At 37.0% G+C, this 27,036-nt stretch overlaps 1 protein-coding gene across 1 annotated transcript in view; it reads left to right on the forward strand.

Annotated features, from left to right (window-relative positions):
• Positions 1–27,036, forward strand: part of CABCOCO1 (ciliary associated calcium binding coiled-coil 1) — a 144,702-nt gene that overhangs the window by 40,469 nt on the left and 77,197 nt on the right. The window contains exon 5 of the mRNA XM_007517394.2: positions 6,172–6,244. Coding sequence (XP_007517456.1) covers positions 6,172–6,244 — 73 coding nt within the window. The remainder of the gene's footprint in view (positions 1–6,171; positions 6,245–27,036) is intronic.

Here is a 27,036-nt window from a genome sequence, read left to right on the forward strand (position 1 = left end):
GAGAGGAAGACAGAGAGGGGGAGAGAAAGATAAACACCTGCAGACCTGCTTCACCGCCTGTGAAGCGACTCCCCTGAAGTTGGGGAACTGGGGGCTCGAACCTGGATCCTTACGCCGGTCCCTGCACTTTACACCACCTGCACTTAACCAGCTGCGCTACCACCTGACTCCTGATTCCATTCTTTGGTCCACTGTTTATTTATTGTTGAGCTGTGTGAGTACTTTCTAGAGGTTTGATATCAATCCCTACCAGATGAGTAATGTGTAGATAACTTGTGTCACTCGGAAGGCTTGCTGTTTATCTTTGTGGAATTTCCCTTCATTGTATAGAAACATTTTAGTTTGGTGTAGTCCTATCTTTTTATCTTGATTTTATTTCACTTGCCCATAGGGACGAGACTCCAAATACATGTTTGATGTTAAGGTCCTGCAGTGTCTTATCAATATTGTCTTATATGTAATTTTATAGTTTCAGGTCTAATACCCAAGTCTTTGATCCATCTGAGTTAATTCTGGTTTATGGCATTCAGTGGTGGTCTAGTTTGATTTTTCTACAAGTAACTGTGCAGTTTTCCAAGTGCTATATATCGAAGAGGTCTCCCTTTCCCCCCCTTGAATGATTTGAACCCCTTTGTCTTGTATTAAGGGCCTATATTTATATGAGTTTATTATCGGGCTATCTATCCTATTCCATTGCTCTTAATGCCCATCTTCCTTCCAGGACTACATTGTTCTAACTAGTACTGCTTTGTAATCTAAACTGAAGTCAGAGATTGTGATGCCTCCATCTTCCGTCTTTTTTTCTCAGGAGTGTTTCAGCTATTCATGCTTTCTTTGTGATGCCACATACAAGTTTTTGCCTAAGTTGCTCAGTTTCCTTGAAAACTGTCACTGGGATTTTTATAGGGATAGTATTCAATCTGTAGATTGCTTTTGGTAGGACGACAATTTTAACAACATTTATTCTTCCAAGCCATGAAAGAGGAATATTTAGGGATGGGTGATGGCACACCTGGTTGAGCATACATGTTACAGTGCACAAAGATCCAGGTTCGAGACCCCGGTCCCCCACCTGCAAGGGGGAAGCTTCATGTGTGGTGAAGCAGAGCTGCAGATGTCTGTGTCCCTCTCTGTCACATCCTTTCCTCTCAATTTCTGGCTGTTTCTAGCCTATTAAAAAAGTTAATAAAAAGTGAAATGAAATTAAAAAAGGGATTTTCTTCCACTAGTTTTGTGTGACCATCTATTCTTTTAACAATGTTCTATAGTTTTCAGTATAAAGGACTTTTACCTCCTTCGATAGACTTAATCCAAGTTATTCTACCTTCTAGGGTTAAATAGTAGCAGCATAGCTATCTGAGTGCATATATTACCATGCACAAGGACCTGGCTTTAAGCTCCCAGTCCTCACCGGCAGAGATGGAAGCTTAACAGGCAGTGAAGCAGAGCTGCAGGTGTCTCTCCTTCTCTATCTCCCCTTTCCTTCTCAGTTTCTATTCTGTCAAATTAAAAAATAAATAAATAAATATTATGAAAAAAATGAAATGAAAAAATAAGTAAATTGGATCTTTTCTCTCATTTCCTTTTCCTCAGACTCATTATTTTTTTTGTATAGAAATATCACATGTGCATGTATTGATTTTGTATCCTGATACTTTATTAAATGTATCGATGGCTTCCAACCACTTTTGGGTGAAGTCTTTGGGGATTTCTATGTTTCATTCCTTCCTTTCTAATATGGAGTCCTTTGATGCCTCATTCTTCTTTGATTACACTGGCAGGAACTTCCAAAACTATGTCACATAGCAGCACTAAGACTAGACATCTTTTTCTAGTCCCAGATTTTAAAAGGAAAGCTTTCAGACTTTCTCCACTGAGCATGCTGTTAGCTGTAGGTTTTTCATGCATGCCCTTTATTATGTTGAAGAACTTTGCTTATATTCTCAGCTTCTGAAGACTATATTTCATAAATGGGAGTTGGATCACGTCAATTGACATGGCTGTGTTTTTATCTTTCTTTGTTGATGTAGTGGATTACATTGATTGATTTTAAAATGCCCAACTATCCCTGCTTTCCAGAAATGAATCTTCTGTGCCTTTTAGTATGTTGTTTCAATTTACCAAGGTTTTGTTAAGGACTTTTGCATCAGTGTTCATCAGTGAAATAGCTTTATGGTTTTCTTTTTTGGTAGACCTTTCCTTGGGGATCAGAGTGATGCTAGCTTCTGAGAATGTGTTTGGGAATATTGTTCATTTCAATTTTTTGGAAGAGTTGGAGGAGTATGGTTATTCGTTCTCTGAATTCTTTATTAAAGCCATCTGGGTCTAAGTTTTTATTCTGGGAAAGACTTTTGATTAGTGTATCAGTTTATTATTTTATTTTTTAATTTCTGCACTAGTAATTTTTTAGGCTATCTATTTCCTCTTGGTTCAGGTTTGTCAGATGGCATGATTCTAAAGAATGCTTCTTTTTCATCTCAGTTGTCCAGTTCATTTACATAGAAGGCTTATAATATTTCCCTATGATGTTTTGTATCTCTGCAGCATCAGTTGCAATCTTACCTCTCGCATTTCTAATTATTTCTATCATAGTGTCTTTTTTTTTTTTTTTGGTGAATCTACACAGTGGTTTATCTTAATCTATTTATCCTTTCAAGGAACCATCTCTTGCTTTCATTCATCTTTTGAATCTTTCTTTTTCTTCTTCCAGAGTACTGATCAGCTCTGACTTATGGAGGCAAAGGGGATTGAACCTGGGACTTTGGAGCCTCAGGCACAAGAGCCTCTTTGCATAATCACTATGCTATCTACAATCACCCCTTTTTAATTTTTTTTGTATGTGTATCAATGTTTTCTGCTCTCATTTAAATTATTTCATTCTTCTGACTATAAGATCTCTTTACTGCTCCCGTTTATACATTATATTTTAAAGATTTTCATTTGATAAGGCAGAGAGATAACTCAAGGGAGCAGATGGAGAGTGACACAGAGAGGCAGAAACACCTGCAGCATTACTTCACCTCTTATAAAGCCTTTCTTCTGCATATGGAGCCCAGGGGCTTGAACCCAGTTCCTTGAAGTGGCAGTGTGTATGCTCAACCAGAGGCACTCCTATTTGGCCCTTCTTTGATGCCCCTCTTCTAGTTGTTTCAGTTGTATTACTAGTTCATTTAAGATCTCTCTTTCCTGTTAATACAGGCCTTAGTTACTCTGAACTTCCATCATCTGACTTCTTTCACTACACCCCACAGATCTGCTAACTGGTCCCTCCCTTGTTGTTTTCTAGACAGTTTATAATTTCCCTTTAGATTTCTTCTGTGACCATGTGTTTTTCAGGACCATGTTGTTTAACCTGCCCACACTGGGAGGATTTCTCTTTTTGTTTTCTAGTCTCATACCATCATGGTTTGAAAAGATGCTCTTTATGATTTCAAAACTTACATGTTTCCTAAGGGTCAGTATTCGAGAATGTGTCCTCAGATTAGAGTCATTACTTAAGAATGTCCATGTGCAGCCAAGGAGAATGTGTATTCTTTTCTTCTGTAATAGAATGTTTTGTATAAAACCGTTAAGTTCATCTCATCAATAATGTCATTTAAGGTCACTATCTCCTTGTTAATTTTTTTTTTGTCCTGGTGGCCTGTCTCTTGCTATGAGTGCTGTGTTAAGATCTCCTGTTATTATCATATTATTGTCAATGTCTCCTTTGAGGTCAGTTAATACCTGTTTATATAACCTATGTTGGAATTCTATAAACTGAGGATCATTGACTTCCTGTTGGATTGATCCTTTGACCATTAAGCCATATCATCCTCTCTTAGTATCTTCTTTGTCTCAGTTTTGTTTTGTGTGATAGCATAGTAGCTATTACTGCCCTTTTCCTGCATTATTGGCTTGGATCACCTTGCTTCCGCCTGTCACTTTGAGCCTTTGTTTGTCATTCCATTGGATGCATGTTTCCTGAAGACAGAATAGACAAGCCTTGATTTTTAATATATCCTGCCACTCTGTTGTCTTTTTTTATTAGCTAGCTCATCTCTTTCACATTTAGGGTGATTATTGGCATATGTATAGCTTATTTACTGAAATTCTTTATTTTGTTTTCTGATTCTTCACTTCTTGGTTGTTTCTTTTCCAGTATCATCCTATGTACCATTTTGTATGGGTGTGTTTTCATAGTCTTTATGTCTCTCTATGTGTATGCGTTCCATATTTGGTTTTATGGGTAGCATGTATGCTGTATCTAACTTATCGAGAAGAGAAATATCAAGAAGAGAAATATTAAGTCTATTCTCTACTTACTATTTGCTAAAACAGCTCTATTCATTTCTTCTTCCCTATTGATACTTGAATATGTCCGGTGTTTCATGGCTTGTATCTGGGTCTGTTTTCCTTTGTGTCATCCTGTTGAGAGTTGACTTCTTTGTCTGTGGTGCTCTTTTCAGTGCTAGGCAGGTCCCTCCTTGAGGCATAAAGAATAGGAAAGCTCTCAAGGGAAGGGATCTGGTAGGGAACTCTCTTGGCGGGAATTGTGCGGAACTGTACCCCTCTAACCCTATGGTCTTGTCAATTTTTTTAAATTTTTTATTTCATAAATAAATTTTTTAAAATGTACCTCACACCCTGTAGCTCTGTTTTAATGTTCCTAATGAGTGAACCTTTAAGATCACTGATTTTTTTTATCTCTCTCTTCCTATGGAGAACATTGTGTTCTTTTTTTTTTTCAAATTTCCTGACAACGTCTTTCCTAAATGCTGCCTCTGCCAGCTCCTCTGGAGTTGCGCCCCCACATATCTGCTCAGTGCTTGGCTTGTCTTTATCCAGCACTTGCTTAGTTTGGCCTGTTTGTTTCTGTTGTTGCCCAGCAGGTGGTACTAGGATTCTTCTTTGTAAACTCACAGGGGAGGGGAGGCGTTCTGAAGAAACTATGAAATGTCATGGCACCTAGTGTCTCTGAAACAGATGCCTAGTCTAGGAGTGGAAAGGGGAGTAGGGAAACTCTACACTATCTTCTGTTCTGCCCAGACTATTTCCTGAAAATGGAACTCTATTATGAAGACAAAGACACTCTTCCCATCTGTGGGGCTGCCCAACCCTAATTCCAGGTTTTCTGTGGCAGCTGGAGCACCTTGCAGCTTGGTCAGCTTTCATTGTTCAGATACATGTTCAGCTCCATGGTTCCCCTGCTTCTCCCTGGAGTTTGTTAAGTACCTGTGACCTCTCTAGATCCCAGCACAAGTTCTAAAGCTGTTTCCCAAATCATGAAGTTTTAGACAGTGACTATTTTTTTTTGGGGGGGGGGGGGGAATACCGGTAATCCTAGCTGTGCTCTGATGAAATTTGTTGAGACATTTCATTTTAATATTTTCTTTACAGAGTATGTCACCATAACCCAGTTCCAAAAGTCCCTCCTTCCATTTTTTTTTTTTTCCCAGAGCACTGCTTAGCTCTGGCTTATGGTGATATGGGGGGTTGAACCTGGGACTATGGAGCCTCAGGCATGAGAGTCTGTTTGTATAACCATTATGTATAACCTTTGATTCTTTTTAGTTTTATATTCTGACCACCTAGCCTTTAAGGTAGAAAATGAGGAGTTTCTTCCTTAAATTAATTCCTCTCTTTGATATGTGATAGAGTATTCTACAAGCATATTAGACATTTTCTAAATGGATTTTAGTTCATATTGCATCAATTTTGGGTGTTATCAGAGAAAAATTTAATCTTGAGACAGTTTGAGACTATGAGAAGTAATTATATAGAAATAGATTTTAAAACTTACTCTCATTAATGCCCGAGGAAGCAGAAGCCATTTTGAAGCATAAGTAATGTGAGGCTTGGTGTTATTTAGAGGTAGAGAATGACTTGTTTTAAAGTCAGGAAAAATTCAAGTTGCAACAAATTTTTTTCCTTTATTCTAATCTATTCATTCATCACAGACTAATTACTTATAAAACTTTCAATAATGTGCTATATTGTGGAGATCTAAGAAAAAAAAAGACCTTTAATATTGTACCATTTCTGGACAATTTATTTTAGAATAAAGCAGGTGGCTAGCTACAAATCATCATTAATATAACTTAACTTGTTCCACATAAACAACTATTCTTTGTCACTCATATAGTTTCTGAAGAAATGAATGTAAGAGGATTGCACATTTATTTTGTATTCCAGCTTACTTCAACACTACAAGCTCTATGAGTTTCTGTTCTGTTCTGCCAGGGAACAAATGGTGATAGGAACTGAGGTAAGTAATTTGTCTAGATGGAACTAATTAAGCTGCATTACTTAATGCATGCTGATCAGCATCTGGGCCTTTAACTGCTTAAAGCAACTTCTTGTCAAGATTAGTCAAGTGTTCATATAACCAACTAGTAGTTTGCAAAAAGAATAATTACATAAAGAGAGCATTGGATTAAGAACATAATCTGTCTCTTGGCACTAAGTGCATTGTTAATCACATACACTTTATGTTTTTATGGATTATTTGACAAAGCCCAATTGGATATGGTATATATATATCTTCAGATAAACAAACTCATGGAAAAGTGAGATAAATTAATTCAGTTAAATTTCTTCTAATGTTCCATTTGTTTTCAGTCTACTCATTGTTTAAGGACTAATTCAAATCCTATTTCCTCACTGAAACAAGCCTTCCTTAGACAAAGTCTTGAATCAGATTCTATTATTTTTTGATTGATCTCTGTGTTAAATATTGTCTGCACTTAATATATCAATAAATACAAAAATAGATACTATATTACATGGATTTCCCTCTCATATATATATGATATATATATATCAATCACTTCAACCCAGCTACAGTATCCATAAAGGCCTAATGTGCAGTGTCCCTGCTAATAGAGCAAATGCATTACATGACAGCCCTTCAGTTTGTGGTAAATAATTACAAATGTGTGATTTCACTATAAGTAAAGTCTATTGGAAAATGAATCACAGGAAAGAGAACAGCTATATGTAAATGTTCTAAGTATGTGTGGAAAGCAATTCCTCCTTTCTCTCTTGCTTTACTCTTATAACAAATAAGTATATAATTTTTTATTTAAAGTTGTAAGTTGTGGTCTGGGAGGTGGCGCAGTGGATAGAGCATTGTATTCTCAAGCATGAGGTTCTGAGTTCAATCCCCAGCAGCACATGTACCAGAGTGGTTGTAAGTTGTTATTCTTTAAAAGTAAACCATATATATGTGTTTATGTTTTCTGTCATCTCTGAAGCCTCTGGGCTAAATTTTTCAGATAGAGCAGGTGAGTCAGAGAGGCAGAGAAGGGGGGGCACCACAGAGCTGAAACTTCTTAAAATGGAGTGGGAACTGGTTTTGAACCTGGGTCTCACACATGGCAAAGCAGCACACTAGCACTGGAAGCTATTTTGCTGACTCAGATGGATTTATTTATTCGGTTTTTTGTTTGTTTGTTTGTTTGTTTTGCCTTCAGGGTTATCGCTGGGGCTCAGTGCCTGCACTATGAATCTACTGCTCCCGGAGGCCTTTTTTCCCCTCTTGCTGCCCTTGTTGTTCATAGCTGCTGTTTTGTTTTTTTTTTTCCTTTTAAGTAGTATTGTTGTTGTTGTTGTTGTTTACCATTGCTGTTTTTGGTTTATTATTATTATTGTTGTTGTTTTTGCTGCTGTTGCTATTGGACAGGACAGAGAAACCAAGAGAGGAGGGGAAGAGGGGGAAAGAATGACACCTGCTTCATTGCTTGTGAAGCGACGCCCCCCCCCCCACCCCGCAGGTGGGGTCCTTCAGCGGGTCCTTGAGCTAGGCGCCATGTGCGCTTAAGACGCTGGGCTATCGCCTGGCCCCCAGATGTATTTATTTTATTGCAAGAGCAAGACAGAGAAAGATGAGAGAACTACTTAGCTCTGGCATATGGTAGTACTCGGATCTGCACCTGGGGGCTTTGGGGCCGCAGGGGTCCATGACAAACAAGTCTTATATGCTATCGCTATGGTCCATCCCCTTCCCCGGAGAAGATCTTAAGAATGAAAGTGCTGGTCTTATCCCTAGATCCTCTGATCTGACCCTGAACCTCCTTCTGTCTGCTCGTAAGTCCCTCAGTCATGTTGCTTGTTTTGGTTATTGTGCCTTTCTCTTGGCTACAGAGCCCTTTAACTCAGCAACAGTGGTATTTAATGTTTTATTTTCTTCTTGGAGTGGCCTCTGCATTCTCTTGTACTCTGGCCAGTTATTTCATTCCTGATGATGTTTTCCTCCATAAATGTCCTCATCTGAGTATCAAGAGCACAGGGTTTACTTCTCATGAGGTTTACTTGCCTATGCCATGTTTAGATTTTTTTCCTTTAAACTTTTTCTCTTTTGTTGCTCTTGTTGTTTTTTGTTTTTTTTTAATTTTTTTATTATATTTATTTACTGGATAGAGACAGCCAGAAATTGAATGATAGGGAGAGAGACAGAGAGACACCTACAACACTACTTCACTACTCACAAAGCTTTCCTCCAACCCAGGTCCTTGCACATTGTAATACCTGCACTCGACCAGGTGCGCCACCACCCGGCCCCGTTGTCCTTGTTTTATCGTTGTTGTGATTATTATTGATGTTATTGATGGCGTTGTTGTTGCATGGGACAGAGAGAAATGGAGAGAAGAGTGAAGACAGAGAGGGGGAGCGGAAGACAGATACCTGCAGACCTGCTTTACCACTTGTGAAGCAACCTCCCCTGCAGGTGGGCAGCCAGGGGCTAGAACCCGGATGCTTACGCGGGTCTTTGTGCTTGGTGCCACCCGCGCTTAACCCACTGCGTTACTGCCAGATCCCACCCTCTGCCATGTTTGTTTGTTTTCTGGCACTCTGTCGAGATTCGCTGATCATAACAATTTCTTAAGTATCCCCATCCTGACTGGTGCTGTATTATGGTTTGTTTTGTTAGAGTGGTTGTTATTAGAGTGTCTTTTTTAGTGTTTATTAGAGTGTTTGCCTCCAAACTTGGTTAAGACTGGGACTCTCAAGAATCAGACAGTGGCACAAGTGGTTGAGAGCACTGGATGCCATGTGCAAGGAATCAGGTTCAAGCTACACAAGTGGTGAAAGAATACTGAGGCTTCTGTCTCTCTCTCTCTCCCTTTTAATTTCTCTCTGTCATGTCAAATTAAAAATAAAATATTTAAAAAGAAGGTGTTGACTAAAGTGTACAAATCTACAGTTAAAAAGAAGAGAGACTGGCATTTCATAGTAGCTAGCTGCTGTGTGGTAAATCAGTGAATTGGTTGAGGAGGTGGAAATACGCAATTTTAAAGTCTCCTACTGGGGTATGGTGGCTGGGTTCATGTAGACACCTAGATGGAAAGATAAGAAATTGTACTCATGTGACCACTACCTTGTAAATCATTATTTCCCTTAATAAGGTGATATTTTCAAAAATATTGAATTGAATTTTAAAAATGAAAACCAGAAGACTGAAATGTGTTTTTTGTGTTCTTAACTACTTTACATGTCACTTTGCCTAGAAGTATCAGGAATAGGAATAGTCATGGTCATAAATACACCATGCAGGGAAGATATTTATTTGTCTTTACAATTTCTGTAGTATTTAGAATCAGTTAGAATGTTCAACTATTCTCAATTCTAGATTATTGTTACTCTGGGGTTTATGAATGGTTTAATTCATAAATATCTGAGGCATGATTACTCACCCTTCATCTGGGTACTTGTTCTAATGCTGACCTTTCAAAAGTCACCAAAAGGCAAACAAAGAGCCCTTGTTACTCTTGACTTTCCTTTAAGTTTGTTCTTAATATCCTTATCCAGTAGCTTAAATTGGGTGTCACTTAACAAAGCTTTACTGAAAATGTTTCTGTTTCACAATTACATCATGTACTGTGACAACATGGTAGTAATTATCAGCATGAAAAAAAAAAACTTCACCCCATTATTCAGTTTAAATTTGGGGAAATAATAGTGATTTCGACAGTAGCATAAGCAGATATTCAGAATCATCAAGAAAAAAATTATAAAGAACTTCCTTTTCCCATTGTTAACTGCACAATACCTCTTTCTTGTGTGTTGTAAGGATATATTTAGGTGACATTTATGTTTATGGAAAGATAAAGTGGAGAAAGGGAACAGGGTTTGATTCCATTCACTATTCTTTCTTTCTTTCTTTCTTTCTCTCTTTTTAATTCTGTACTTTCCCTGGAGCTGATAAGAACTATAATAAGATCCTTAAGAAAAAGATATTGAATCTTTAAGAGGTAAACTGCTTATGAAATTTTGAACCAAACCAGAATTATACTATTATGTATTTCATGGAAATTAAAAAAGCATCTGATAACTTTTGGTACAAATATATATTTTTTATTAGCAGCCCTCTGCCTTCTCCACTAATGTGATTATTAATACTGACCTCAGTGCTCTGGGTACTGTACTGGGATCTACCAGAAGACAAATGGTACAAACTTATCTCGTGTATGAATTCATATTAAAAAATGCTGATGAAAATTGGCTTCCTGAGTATGGAAAGATGATCAAAACAAAACATGTATTCTCATTCTATTTACTAAATGTTCATTTCAATCACTAGCAGAAAACATAACTAAATCATATGCATACTTTTATTAGACTTTAGTTTAAAGAAAATTGACACTTTGTGTTCAAATTAACAATCGTTTCCAGGTACTCTCACTGACCTTTTGAAAGGAGACTCAAGTTAGCTTTAGATAAGAGAGGCACAGTTTGTGTTGAGTAGAGACACCACATGGCATGTGCTCGGATGCTGAATGAAGCAGTGTGAACACTGACATAAAAAGGCCAGTTCTGATGTGGCCACTGACCTTTTGGAGAAGCAACAGATATTCCCTGAGTATGTCACTTGGCACATCTACTGACCATCAGCCTCGCCCTTCCCTTTAGTCTGTAGAGGTGAGCTATGACAGCTAGCAGATCTACTCATCTAAGTGAATCAGGGCTATCTAACATAAAAATTAACTAAAAGTCAAGCATCCCTCCATCATTAGCTGAGCAGCAGACAAATAAGAACTTACAGGCATGAAACTCTAACAACAGACAAAACTCTAGCAAAGAAATGATGTTAACAAGAAATGGTAAAAGACTTTAGGTCTCACTAGTATTCACAGAGTGGTTTGAGGTTCTGTTGTATTCTTTAAAAAAGACTTTGTAAGGGGGGCAGTGGTGCATGGTTTAGTACACATAGTACTAAGCACAAGAACCTGAGTTCAATTCCCCCTCTCCGCCAGCCACAGGGATGCTACACACACAGTAAAGCTGGTCTGCAGGTGTCTCTATCTCTCTCCCCCACCCCTCCCAATTTCTCTCTGTCCTACCAAATAAAATGGGAAAAGAAAATGCTGGAGAGGTAGATTCCTAGTATTAGTCCCAACCAAGGCCCTGCAATAACTCGAGGCAAAACAAACCAACAACAACAAAAAAACCCTTGCAAGGATAAATCATAATTTGAAATGTTTAGTTCAGAATAAATGATTTCTTTTTATATGTGTTTTACATTTTTATTTGGGGGGGTGTTAGTAGTTTATTGTCCCATTGTTGACAAATGAGCACTGTTCTTGTTCTTCATCTCCCCATAAGAGGTGTGTGTGCAAAACAGGCTCACCCCCAACTGGGGTCCTTTCTCCCATTATGCATCAGGACCCCAAAGTTCCATCCTAACCCATATACATGCCTCCTTCCCCAGAATCCTTTTCTTTGCTGCAATACACCAAATCCAATTCCAGGATTATAACGTCTTTAATGAATTGTTAGGTATCGTTCTATTTTAACATGTTTCAAAACTGGAGAACAAAGCATTCAAGTAACTGGTATGTTACCGATATTTACTTGAACGGTAGGGGAAAAAAGTAATTGAATGAAAAGCATATAAGATATTGAAATATCTACACACAAGAATAATGTCAGGCCTGCCCATTTTTGCAGGTCAGTTTTACGAAAACTTTTAAGCATAAATAGCTCCCTTCCATATAAATTACAATTGAGGATAATGACTATAAGGATTTCAGCTCATTCTCTGAAGCTAGCCTGACCCTGAAAAAGCTTTTAACTTATTCTGTTTATCAATAATGAATTACAGCAGAATATAGAAAAGGAGAGGACACAGTATGGAAAGTCTCAATTATAAAAATAAATATAGGGGGTTGGGTGGTAGTGCACCCGGTTGAGTGCATATGTAGCAAGGACCAGGGTTCAAGGCCCTAGTCCCCACCTGCAGGATGAGGAAGCCTCACAAGCTGTGAAACAGTGTTGCAGATGTCTTTCTATCTTTCTACCTCTCCTTCTTCTCTCAGTTTTTCTGTCTCTACCCAAAATAAAAAGCTGTTTAAAAAAAAAAGAAAATAAATACAGAATTCTTTAATTAAATGTTAAATAGTTCAATTAACAGAAGACCTTATGTTGAAGTAAGGTTTAGTCAACAATACAGTGGGTTGTTTGAACTGTCATAGCTCTTAGTATAACTTATTATGACATGAGATAAAGGGAATAGAGTATATATCTCAAAAGATATGATAAAGCATTTGATAAAAGCAAACACCCATTCCCTTTTTCTTAAACTCACCAAAAAATAGGTTACTTAATGACTAGGCATTGAGATACACTCAAGTATTAAAACAACCCTAATTATTATCACCCAACATTGCCTTTTAGTTGTTTGTTTATGTAGTAAAACAAGCCAAAAAAGAAAAAAAAAACAGGAATTTCAGAATGGTTTCTTTTATTCCTTCCCCTGCCAAATCTACAGGGATTTTGTTCTATATCCTCTGTGTTAATCTGTTTGAATTTCAGGAGTTAAATCCAACAATATTGTAAAGTTTCCCAAACACTAAGCCCCTCTAGGGTGGTTAAGTTTTGAATTTGCTCTCCAAGAGCCTCCAGCAATTCAGTAATCATAGTTTAGGTTTTCTGACCCTTAACACCGACTCAGAAAGATTATTTCCACTCCTGATCTTTGCTCTGGAAAATCCTTGCTCCAGAAAAAAAAAAAAGATGTTAAAATAAACCATATTATGGAAAATCCCCTTCAGACACAGCAAAAAGCCAAGGGAAAATCTCATCCAAATGGCATCATCAGGTTGCCGCTAGAAGATGCTTCATCCAGTGAGCACCTGCATTCAGTGCATGACAAGAGCACATGGTCTTGGCAGAATCAGAAGAGGGAGATAGAGGAGTGCCTACAATAAGGTGTAGAGCCTTGGGAGTGAGAGTTGCTAAGAAGTTGGACTGGCACAGTGAAGACACCCAAGCTTCCAGAACTCCAGAGCCTTCGCAGAGCAGTGCAAGAGCTAAACAGCCTCCCAAAGCTGAGTGCTGTGACCAAAACGATGAAGCGCAGTGATTTTCATAGGCAAATACTGGCAGATTGAGGCCCTTCTGCTTTTGTGTGGTCCAGGGAAATCAGCTTTAAGAGCTGAGGCAGCATCCCAGTTATCAGCTCCAGAAACAGCCCCTGTAGAGTGGGCTTCACTAGAGCAGTATGATTTTTGAAAGAAGCAGGAGGTCAGGACTTTGGGGACAGCCAAGCCTCCAGGATTTCAAGGAGCTTCTTCAGAAATAAGGCCACAATCCACTTCTGCTCCTTTAAAAATCAGACGCTTTGTCAACCACCAGGTTCCAGATGCTACCATAATGCCAACCTTTCTTCCCTGGGCAGATGACCCCAACAATGTGTCCTGGAGCCTCCCCTCCTCAGAGCTCCACCCCACTAAGGAAAGAGAGAGACAGGCTGGGGGTATGGATCAACCTGTCAATGCCCATATTCAGCAGAGAAGCAATTACAGAAGCCAGACCTTCCAACTTTTGCACCCCATAATGACTCTGGGTCCATACTGCCAGGGGGTTAAAGAATAAGAAAGCAGGAGTCGGCAGTGGCGCCATGGGTTAAGTGCAGGTGGCACAAAGCATAAGGATCCTGGCTCGAGCCCCCGGCTCCCCACCTGCAGGGGGATCACTTCACAAGCGGTGAAACAGGGCTGCAGGTGTCTGTCTCTCTCTCCCCCTCTCTGTCTTTCCCCCCTCCATTTCTCTCTGTCCTATCCAACAACAACAATAACTACAACAATAAAACAACAAGGGCAACAAAAAGGAATAAAAATAAATAATAAAAATATTTTTTAAAAATAAGAAAGCTATCAGGGGAGGGGATAGGGTATGGAGTTTTGAGGGTGGGAACTGTGGGGAATTGTACGCCTGTTATCCTGTGGTATTGTCAGTATTCTCATCTTACAAATAATTTTTTTTTTTAAAAATAAGATCTTCTCTTCCTAGTCTGATTCCTGAAAATAGGAACTCCACTGTGAGGTGAAAGTCACTTTTGTCTCCAGGGAAATCTGATCCCAAACACTGAGGTCTCTATGGAAGTCTCAGAGTTTGACAACCTTCTCTTATGCCACAAGGGTACTTTCTTCTATTCCCCCAGTTTCTCAGAACAGTTCCTTGGAGTTTGCTTGCAGCATATGGATTCTACAACTCTGAACAGTAGTTCAGAGCCCTCGGCACCTGCCCTGTGTATTTGAAGCGATTGTAAACATGGAGCCCAGCCCAAGGCAATGTGTTGCTGCTACTCCTTCCTGTCCTGTCCTGCTCTTGCTGTCCACGCATATTCACCAAACCTCAGGGCACGATATGCTTCTTTTCATCAGAAACCTCAGCTGTTCTCTGATGAAATTTGTTTCTGGAGTTGGTGTGCTGCAACAAAGTAAAAGACTCTGGGCTGGGATGGGGGAGAGGGTTCAGGTCTGGGAACATGATGGTAGTGGAGGGTCTAGTGGGAGTTGAAGTGTTATGTGGAAAAATGGGAAATGTTGTGCATGTACAAACTACTGTATTTTACTTTCAATTGTAAACCATTAATCCCCCAATAAAGAAATTTTTTAATGTTATTTTTGTTGTAAAATTTGTTTTCTGGGAGAGAGCCGGTGTTCTGTGACTAGGGACTCACAGCTCTGCCCAGAAGTCATGAATTTTAAATAGTCACCGTGAAGAAAATCAGAAAAATAAAGAAAAAAATGAAGGGGGCCAGGCAGTGACATACCTGGTTAAGAGCACCCATTACAGGGTGCAAGGATGCAGGTTCAAGCCCTTGGTGCCCACCTGCAGGGGGAAAGCTTAACAAGCAGCGAAGTAGGACTATAGGTGAGTCTCTTTCTCTCTCTCTCTTTCTCTCTCTCTCTCTCTCTCTCTCTCTCCCTCCCTCCCTCCCTCCCCATCCCCTTCTAATTTCTCTCTGTCTCTATCCAATAATACATAAATAAAATTAAAAATAAATATTTTTTTAAAATATGGGCATAAATAAGAAAATGAAGGTTCAATGAGGGGTGCTGCATATACAAAACACAGAAATGCAGGGCCAGGTGGTGGCGCACCTGGATAAGCACACATATTACAGTGCACAAGGACCCAGGTTCAAGCCCCTAGTTCCCACCTGCAGCAGGAAAGCTTCACGAGTGATAATGCAGGGCTGGAGGTGTCTCTCTGTCTCTCTTCCTCTCTATCTCCCCCTCCATTCTCTCTCATTCCCAAATAAATAAATAATTTTTAAAAAATACATTAAATCACATGAATGCAATGCAAGCTTTCTTGGAAAATTCATACTGGCTTGATCTTCCAAAGGAGAGAATAAACTATATTGAAAATAAAATTCCAACAATGGCACAAAAAGAAGAGAGAGAAAATTTAGGAAAAGTGAACAACATACATTAGATGTGTAAACTCCATTAAAAGAAGACATGACAGCAACAACAGATATGCTAGTATATGAAGTAGAAAGGGAACAGAGAATCTACTCAAAGAAATAATAACTGGAGACTCTGAACCTAAGAGAGTGTTAAACACAGAAGAACAGGCAGATAATGAGGATCTAAATCTCTAAATATGTGCGTCTCTACACCAAATGCAATCACTGATAAACAACAAGAATCAATAGTATGGCTCAGGCAGTGGCACCTATGGTGAAGCACACATGACTATTATTATTCAGCATAGCATAGCCATAGCAGTTAAGCCAGAGAAAGGAATTAAAGGGATATAGAGTGAAAAAGAAGAAATATAACTGTCAGTATTTGCAGATCATATAATATTATTGATAGAAAATTTTAAAGAATCCACCAGGAAGAAAGTAATCCTTTCTTAAATAAAAAAAAAAAAAGAAAAAAAAAAAGATCCTGGAAATGATTAAGCAGTACAATAAAGTGGCAAGATTAGACAAAACTCAGTGACATTCCTCCATGCAAATACTAAGTCAGAAGAAGAAATGTAAAAGACAATCCCATTTACTATAGCAGCAAAAATTATCAACTATCTAGGAGCAAACCTAGTATTATTTGCAATAGACTTAGCTTTCTTCTTCTAGCGTTTGCCCTTCTTCCGTAGCCAGTCAACAGCGTCAGGTTGAGCCTGATGTCAAGTTTCGAGACCTCCTTTGAATCTGGAGAGGTGGCAGTCGTTGACTATGTGGGTCATAGTCTGTCTGGAGCCGCAGGGGCAGTTCGGGTGGTCTCTGGCTCCCCAGCGGTGGAACATAGCGGCGCACAGGCCATGGCCTGTTCGATAGCGATTGAGGAGGGCCCGATCATAACGTGCTAGGTCAAAGCCGGGTTGACGCTTGCAGGGGTCTGTGATGAGGTGTTTGTTCTTTACCTCAGCTGACTGCCAACTCTGTTTCCAAGAGTCTGGAACAGAGAAGTTCAGTGTAGGCATAGGGGACCAGATTGGGTGACGAGACGTCAAGCGTTGGACAGGGTGGGCGAAGATATCCGCGTATATTGGCAGGTCCGGTCGAGCGTAGACGTGGGAAATGAACTTAGATGATGCCGCATCCCGACGAATATCTGGCGGGGCGATGTTGCTAAGAACTGGACTTAGCATAAATGACCATTAACAGATGACTGGGAAAGGAGGTTCTAAGTGATATACTCCATGGAATATTACTTTATAATCAAAAAGATGATACTGTGTCCTCTGGGGCAAAGTGGATGAAACTGGAGGTGATATGGGCTTAATAAAATAAAAGGTGAAGGACGATAACTGTATAGTTTCATTCATGTGAAATCCAAAAAACTGAAATACATGAACTCAGGGGAAAGAAAAGAAACACAAGAGAAAACAAACTGTGAGACATGAGAATTATGAGGGTAGGGCCACAGAACTTCGGTGGTGGTACGGTATGAAAGTATAGCCTATAATCTTATGTTCCTCTAAACCACTATCAAGCACAAATTAAAAAAAAAAAAAAAAGGCTTGCAGGGGCCAGGAGGTAATAGACCCAGCTGAGCAAACACGTTAGCAGGTTCAGGGACTCGCCTTCAAGAACCTTTGGGGAGAAACTTCATCTGGTGTTTCTCTTTCTGATCTACTCTTTATCTATCTCCCCCTCCTCTCTCACTTTCTATCTTCCCTATCAAATAAAGAGGGAAAAAAATAACTGAGAGGAGATTCATGTAGGCACCAAGCCACAGTGATAACTCTGATGCCAATCACAATAAATGGAAAATAAAAGAAAAATTGATTTTAAAAAAGGACTTGTGGAGAGTCAGGCAGTTGCGTAGAAGGTGGCGCGAAGCGCAAGGACTGGCCCTAGGATCCCAGTTCAAGCCCCAGGCTCCCCACCTGCAGGGGAGTCGCTTTACAGGTGGTGAAGCAGGTCTGCAGGTGTCTATCTTTCTCTCCTCTCTCCATTTCTCTCTGTCCTATCCAACAACAATGACAACAATAATAACTACAATAGTAAAACAACAAGAGCAACAAAAGGAAATAAATAAAATAAATATTTTTTTTAAAAAAGGACTTGTGTCGAGTGAAAGAAATCACTTTTTCAAAGAAGTCATAGAGATGTCAGCTAACTTGACAAACTGCCCAATATCACTTACCTTAAGGGACATGTAAGTTAAAACCTCATCGAGATATCATATCACTGTATGAAAATTATCAATATTAAAAATACTGGAAACAAAACAGTTGGATAATAGTGTGGAGTTAAAGGTACTCTCTCTCTCATATGATTGTGTTGGGTATTATATTGGTGTAGCCTTTGTGTAAAACACTGTGCATGTTCCCTAAAATCATGTCAACCTGTGATGCCATTTCTAAAACTTTATGCAAAGAATCTGAAAACACTAATTCAAAAAGATTTCATGTGTAGTTTTTGTCTCATATGAAATAAATAATCCTTAAAAAACAAAAGTTTAGAGGTCGCTTTGAATAGCTGTGTTTTTTCATCTGTTGTTGTTTTTTTAAATTTTTTATTTATAAAAAAGAAACAGTGAGGAAACCATAAGACCTACAGAGATGCAGAGGTTACATAGGCTCCTAAGCTGAATATGGGCCCCAGATCAAATCGATGGAGTCTACAGTCAATAATATTTATACACCTTTTCCATATTTGGGAGCTACTCTCTTCTCTGATCCAGCTTTCTAGCCCTTTTTATGTGTTTTTAAGTAGAACTCTAGGACAGAATTTGCTGGGTCATAGCATAGGTCCATATGTAGTGTTCTCAGAAACCAGACTGTTTTCCACAAGGCTGAACCAATTTGCATTCACACCAGCAGTGTAGTCTTTTTTCCCTGTGTCCTCTCCAACACATTGTTACTGTCCTTTCTAATGAATGACATCGTCACAGGAGTAACATGGTGTCTCAGTATTGCTTTTTTAATTTATTTAAAAAAGGAGACATTAACAAAACCATAGGATAAGAGGAATGCAATTCCACACAATTCCCACCACCAGATTTCTGTACCCCATCCCCTCGCCTGATAGCTTTCCTATTCTTTATCCCTCTGGGAGTAAAGATCCAAGGTCATTGTGGGTTGCAGAAGGTGGAAGGTCTGGCTTCTGTGATTGCTTCACGGCTTAACACGGGCATTGACTGGTCAATCCATACTCCCAGTATTGTTTTATCTGCATTTCTCTGATTATCAGTGACTTTAAGTATCTTTTCATATATTTGTTGACTATCTGGATATTTTTTTGGTGAATGTTCTGTTCATGTCTTCTCAATTTTAGTTGGGTTATTTTAACTGCTTAGTTTATTAAGTATTGTATGTATTTTGCCATTATCCCTTTCATATATGGCTTGTAAAGATTTCCTTCCATTCTGTAGGATGTCTTTCTGTTTTGGTGATGGTTACTTAGCTGAGCAGAAGTGTCTCAGTTTGATATAGTCCCATGCATTTAATCTTGTTTTTATTTTCCTTGCTGTTGGAATTTGTAGTAGCCCAAGCTTGGAAGCAACCCAGAGGCCCAACAACTGATGAGTGACTAAGAAATCTGTGGTACATATAATAAACAATAAAATGATTTTCAATTAAAAATGATGAACTCGGGATTTGGGCGATAGCGCAGTGGGTTAAGCGCACGTGGCTCAAAGTGCAAGGACCAGCATAAGGATCCCGATTCAAGCCCCCAGGTTCCCCACCTGCACAGGAGTTGCTTCACAGGCGGTGAAGCAGGTCTGCAGGTGTCTATCTTTCTCTCCCCCTCTCTGTCTTCCCCTCCTCTCTCCATTTCTCTCTGTCCTATCCAACAACAGCAACAACAACAATAATAATAATAACCACAACAATGATTAAAAAAAAGAAAACAACAAGGGCTACACAAGAGGAAAAAGTGGTCTCCAGGAGTAGTGGATTAGTGGTGCAGGCACCGAGCCCCGGCAATAAACCTGGAGGCAAAAAAAAAAAAAAAAAAAGATGAACTCATCTCCTTTTTCTCAGATGGAACTTGAAGGAGTCATGTTAAGTGAGATAAACCAAAAAGAGGAGAAATACCAGATGATGCCATGTATAGGCAGAACTTAAGAAGCAAGGAAAGAAATAGAAAACGCAATATGAAACTTGAATTGGGTCTAATGTGTTTCACCGAAGCAAAGGACTCTGGGAAAGGACGAGACAGGAGGGATCAGAGAAGATAGTGGAAACCCGGTGCAGAGAGGCAGAAAAGGGCCTGAGCTGGGAGTGGGACTGGTCTGTACCTATCACAGGGAGATGAGAAATGATACCCATCTCTTCAGCAACTGTCCTGCAAACTTTTAAGCCCACGTATAAAATGATTTGAAATAATAATAATTTTGAAAAAAATATTGGTATATGTAGTCAATGGAATATTGAAATTAATCAAAAATTGCAGTGATTAAAAATAATAGAAACTTGTCTTTTGCTAGACTGATTCTATAAATGGAAATTAGGGAATTACGCTTGCCAAATTAATCCAAAAAGTTTAAGAAAGTTACTACATGGTTTTTCTTTATGTGGAATTTACATTTACAAAAGCAAAGACACTGACAAGTCACAACATAATTAATGAGAGGCTCCCAAAATGTTAAGAGTACAAGAGAGGACAGAGACAAGAGGCAGGAGATAAGTGGAGATGTCATCAATCTGATTCTAACAGTGTCACTAGGACTCGAGTGGTGACTGTAGTGAGAATAATATACATATGGAATATGACTGAAATTTCTGTTGGATTGTGAAACAATGGTAAATAAAACATGTTAATTTTAAAAAGAAAGTGGAAAAATAATAGAAATATTTTAAAAACTAATATATGGCAGTCAAAATTTTATTTATATTTCTTCCAAATAAATAATATAAAAGCCATACAGGACAATATAGTAGGAAGAATAAAATGAATTCATAAATTCCTGATACATTATCTTTACATTAGATGTAAACAAATCCCACTTTAATTATTATAGAGAAATAAAACAAATGGTTTTTATTATAATGTTGACTAATAGAAAAGTGACTAATACATAATTTTACTTATTTATTTGTACCATTTTACTAGGAGATTGTATTTTCCCTTTCTGCCCTTATTTCTTAATTTATTTTAATGAAAGAGATAAAGTGTGTGTGTGTGTGTGTGTGTGTGTGTGTGTGTGTGTGTGTGTGTGTGTGTGTGTGTGTGTGTGTGTGTACGTATGTGTTGGGAGAAGGAGGTGAGAGACACCAGAGTACTGCTCAGGTTTGGCATGTTGTTGTGCTGGGGATTGAATTTGGGGTCTATGAGCCTGAAGCATGAGAATCTTTTGCATAACCGTTATGCTATCTCCCAAGGCCTTATCATGTTTTGAATATGAAAGGATGCTGAATCTTATCAAAGGCTTTATCTACTTCTATTGAAATAATCATGTGCTTTTTACTTTTCCTTTTGCTAATGTAGTGAACCACATTTATTCATTTATTGATTTACATGTATTGAGCTAATCTTGCATCTATGGGATAAATTCTCCTTAGTCCTGGTATACAGTCTTTTATGTACTGCTGTATCTGCTCATCAGGGTTATTGGTCTATAGGTGTTTTTTTGTTTGTTTGTTTTGTTTTGTTTTATCTCTTTTCAGTTTCTTGGTATTAGGAGGGCATTGCCTTCATAGAAGGTATTAACCAGGATGCCTATGTCCTCAGTTTTTTAAAAGAACTTAAAAAGTATTAAGTACTAGTTATTCCTTAAAGATTTTGTAGAATTCATTTGTAAAACCACTTCTGTGTGGACTCTTGTTGTTGGGGTGGGGGGGTGGCTGATTATTGTTTTGATTTCTTTGCCTGTAATTGTCCTATTCATGTTTTACAGATCCTTCTAGCTTATTCTTTGTAGATGTATGTTTCTCAGAACTTATCTCTTCTGCTTTCTCTAGGTTGATGACATATAGTTATTCAAAGAAACTTAATATGATATTTTCTATTCCTACTATGCCTTTTGTTGTCTCTGCTCTTGAATTTCTCTCTATCTCTTTCTCTCTGTGTCTTTCTCTCTCTCTCTCTTTATATATATATATATATATATATATATATATATATATATATATATATATATTTCAGCAAGGGCTTTGACAATTTTTTTGACCTTCTCAAATAATTAGCTTCATTGATTTTTTTTCTCATTGATCTTTTCTAATATATACTTTCTATATAGATGCAGGAAAATACAAATTCTATTGTGAGAAGGGTTACATTTGTAAAGCCCCTTTGGAGTATTGGTGAGCAAAAGTAAATATCAACATCTTCTGTCCTTCACTTTCTAAGAATCATCATTGTAAACATAGCCATACTATGTAAAATTTTTTATACACAAATATTCATCAAAAAATGTTTTGTAACAGTTAATAACTGCAGAAAGTAAACCAGACAAGGAATGATTAGAGAAAATGAAGTTTACACTATCGAAAGCTTCCACTCTCTAGGACTACAGTAGATCCTGACTTAATTTATGGCTATATTAAGATTTCTAAAACATTATTAATGAAAAAGAGGTGTAACAGTAGAAAAACATCAGTTGTGTTCCATTAATATTTAGACACATACATATTTATGTTTCTTTAGAATATTTTATTTAAACTGAAAATTTATGGTGTCTTTATTAAAGAAAATAGTAAAAGAATGGAAGGATTTCTACAACTATTCACATGGCTTACCTTTGGGGCAATGGAATATGAGTAGGAGCTTGAAAGAAGAGGGACATTTTAGAGTCCATAATTTAGATTTTTGTCAAATGTCTGAAAATGTGCATGTCTTCGTATATTATTTGCACTGATAATGAAAGTATGACCTAGTTCATTCCTTAGACATATTGAGGCATATTTTGTAAATTAAGTGCAGCCGTAGAAACATGCCTCCATACTAATACATTGACAGAGAGATGTCATCTGGATGTTTACAAGATGAAAGGCCAAATAAAAAAAAAAGAACTAAAATATACATACAATTAAGAATGTTATAAGTATGTTGTTGCCATATTTAAAGTTGAAGTTGAAGTTGCATTTAACTTAAAAAGCTATTTATAGGGTAAAAATCTGGTGCTATAACACTCTAAATTTTTCCTAAGAAAATAAAATTGATATCATGAATTATGTATATATAGCACATTTAAAAATATGTATTCAGCTAAATTTCACTCAAGTGACAACACATCAAATTTTATACTTTCATACATTATGATATATATATATTTAAATACATACTCATATACAGATACATACTTCTTTTGAATAGAAAAAAACAGTATAGGTTAAATAGGCTTTAATAATTTCACGAGTTGAAAAATGTAATAGATAAGTATCTTTTTTTTGTTTCTTCTGTGTAAGCCAGCATAGTTGTTTCAGAATTTTACTTTATAATGGGATTCTTTTCATCAGACATTCCTCACGCAGATCCAGGTGGCAGAAGTTATCTCAGTCTCTGTGGTTAATGAAATAGTGTTACACTGACTTTGCAGTCCTTGGTAGAAGCCCTGTTTTCATAAGTGGTACTATAACAGAAGCTGATTATTGTAAATATGATATATTTAGAAAGATATTTAAAGAGACTGATAAATATACCTAAGTGTTTATTTTGTCTAGAGTTATTATTTTGGCAGCCTTTCCTAACCCAAAATAATACCACTTCAAGTGAACAAATGTAGACTTTTCTAAAATCAGTAAATGTCGATTGTATATAATTTTATGTTCTGAGCACTTATTCCTAAAGCAAAAACAAAGTAAAGAAAACATTTTCCTTCCATATTACAATACCCACAGAGAGTATGGTTGTTAATGATACTGTGCTTTAAAAATGTTAGTCTTGGGGCAGGTTAAGAAAAAAAAAAAGGCCAGATAAAAGCATAAAGTATATTTCTTTTAAACCAATCTTGTAAGCAATCTTGTCCTGAATAAACAAGGTAAGATACGTATGTAAACACTCACCCTGTTAAGGAAAAATAAAGCAGCTAGAACAACACTGCATGTCTGATCATCTATCAGGGAAAAAAAAAAAAAGGATGGCAACTGAGAAACTTCGCTATAAAGATATCTTTTATCTCTCCAGTTTACCCTTGAGATATACCTATCAAAATAATCTAAACTTAACCAGATGATGTTTCTAATATTAAAAAAAGTATTTCCTTTTTATAGCGTTCTCTTGTTGGATGATCTTATTAGCAAACTGCTGGAAGGGAAAATACGTAGCACATACTTTGTAGTTTAACCTACCCACATTGGGTGTTGCTAAAGAAAATCAATCAGAAATAGTGTTAAAATAACTCTATCTGGTCTACCTGGCATGTGTGACTGACTTCAGAATCTATCATTTAAAGAAAATGGTTGACACTTGTGTATACGATTTATCAGACTTCATTCTAGTCTTTTTTTTTTTTTTTGCCAAAGCACAGGAAAATAATCATCCCTCCCTAAATATAAATCTTTTAAAAGAAATTCAGATTATCTGTCTGCAGTGAAATAACTGACAAATGGCAGGAGTATAATTTAAATATGGTTTTGACCACAGATTACATGACATCCAAACTCTTGAAATTGTCAGTCAAATCTTTCCATATGCTGGACCACTAGTATTAATCTCAAGAACTCTGTTACCAATTCTCTAATTGAGCTAAATTGAAAGTGTCATAATTATAGATCTCTTACTTAGTTCTGTCCTGATGTAAGTACTTCCAACTTTGTAAAATGTTCTCCAACCTTTTTTCTACCAATGTAGATCTATTATTTCCCCCGTAGTTCAGTTTGAAGGACATTTATCTTGGAAGGTGAGAAGGGTTGTGGTTAAGCCAAGGAAATAAAATTAGAAGTTCTTTTTCTAATATTACTTTTTTACTGTTTTTTTCCTTGGTAATAAATATCTTGCAGTAATAGAGAAATACTTCATGAGATTAGTCACAGAGTTTACTGTGATCAGAGTAACTGATATTTTTTTACTTGTTTTTCTCAGTAGAGGGTCTATATGCATTCACAAATTGTTTCTCAATCAATGTGAGACGAATTCTTGTATCACTGACAAATTCTAAAACATTTTTATTGGAAAATATTTTGGTGTGTAAACTGAAATAATCCAAATCAATCTTTTCAGAATTGGCTCCTTAAGCCAGGAAGACAATGTAGAAGGAATTGAAACTGGAAGAAACTATACTCATTAATCATTTTTAATTGTGGGAATTTACTTTATGTGGCGATCACCTTTGAAATGCCTAATGTATAATAGTAGTGTTCATTATAACTTAACCAGTGACTATTATAACTTAAGCAGAGGCCACTAATGTTTTTGACCACATTAAAATAAAGTTTTCTGATTGGGGGGGTTACTGTCAAAAATGAAACACAGTCTAAATTTAAAGTTCATGTTATAAATTAAGGAAAAGCATAATAGGCTTACTAGTCTATATAATGACTTCTTACAAATCACTGAGGAAAATATATAGGAAAATAAGCCAAGCATATTTAAATGAAAACACACACAGGTAATTAAACAACTTACGCAAATGCCTTAGCCTCTGTAGTACTTGAAGAAACATAAACTAAATTATCACGTCCTCAAATTTAAATAACATCGTTGTCTTGTGAGAGTGTATGAACAGACATTCTGATATAGTATTATCTTAGACATAGCAAAAGTTTAAATGTGTTTGGGTTCTATACATTTTTAAGTTTATCCTAAAGTGGTCATCAGAAAATGGGCAAAACTATGTATATATATTTACATACAATGGAATTAAAAGACTGCAAACTATCACTATTTAGAAGAAAGTTAAGAAATTTTGTTTTCCCTCTATTATAACTCTGTCAACACTAAGAGTTAGCATACAGTGCTTGCACTTATGACTGAATGTTATTCACACTGTGCTAATTGAGAAAAAAAATGACTGACAAATATGTCTTGTGATTTTAGCATGGTTTCACAACTACATCTGTGTTTAGAGTATAGAACCTGATTGTACATACATCAGATTTTTAGCAGCATTCATTTGATGTTGCTAACATACCAGATTATTTTTGTATTCCTTTTATGTGTGTTGATATATCTTGAAATCATTTTTTTTTTGTCATTAGCATGCATGGCACCATGTAGCTGCTTTTAAGGAGTAAAGATGTAAGCTGTCAAAGTTGTATTCTGTTCCCTTTTATTTTCCCTATTCAGAATTGTTTATTTGTTTTGTTATTTGACTTTTAAAAGATAGCATAAGATTAAGAATATGTCTGTTTTGTTTTTTGAAGAGATGCATTTTATGTTCATGTGGTTAGACATTGTTCTTCCCTAAAGCAAAATGTTCCATTGTAAATGAAGACTTAATTCGAAAAAGAGTATCTTAATATTCATGAGTTATATAAGTCACAGAAATGTCCAAGGTGATCACAATAGGAACTAGTAAATAAGGATCTAGCTCTAGGAATTTACTTCATTATTTAAGCTCTGCCTATCCAAGAGATAGCAACAGTTTGAGCATGAATACAGTCTAAGAAAATCAAAGTGCCTTTATTCTGTGATTACATACTTAGCAGAATCCATTAATACTCCAAACTTCAAGATTAAAGAAAAAAAATTATCTTTTCACTCTTGTCCAAAACATCCAGACATGTCTGAAATAGCAATCCACTTTTGAAAAGGAATGTATTTAAATAAAAATGTGTTCAGAGAAAAAGAACCTGAGTTTTCCAAGGCCATCAATCTCTACAGAAGAAGAATTCAGAGAAGATAGAATAATTGTCTTCAAATCTAAATTTAAGTCTGGAAAGATAAAGAAGAGATTTGTCTTGTTTGCATAACTTAGAAATGGCAGTTTAAAGACTAGTGGCTCAATCTTTTGGGATAAATGTATCTAGGTATAAGTAATCATTTTCTAAATATCCAGAAGTGAAAGAAATGAGAGGGAAGGCAGGAATTAGATCTTCCTTACTTTTGATACTGCCAATCTCTTAGTAAGGAGCATGACAAATAGAAGTTACTTAATAAATCTTAATGGATAAATTGAGTAGTAGTAAGTTATATCTTTGTTGAATATATTTCAAGTTCAGCTACTCTATTTTTGCTTAAAGATATTTTATAAAAGTTTCAAAGCTTTGGACAGGAGATTGGGTCAGGTCACCTATAAGTATGGAACTACCTATCACAGAGTTTTCTAGGACAAATTCAACTTGAACTATTTTGTACTATTCTTCCCATAGGCACACTTGTAAATGTTCATTGTAGTAAACTTCAATATTAGTGATGATTCAGTCTTCCTCTGGGAAGCATAACTAGTAGATGACTAAGTAGATTTCTTCCCACAGAACTAGAAATCA

Source organism: Erinaceus europaeus, chromosome 1, assembly GCF_950295315.1.
Source record: "Erinaceus europaeus chromosome 1, mEriEur2.1, whole genome shotgun sequence".
Lineage (NCBI taxonomy): Eukaryota > Metazoa > Chordata > Mammalia > Eulipotyphla > Erinaceidae > Erinaceus > Erinaceus europaeus.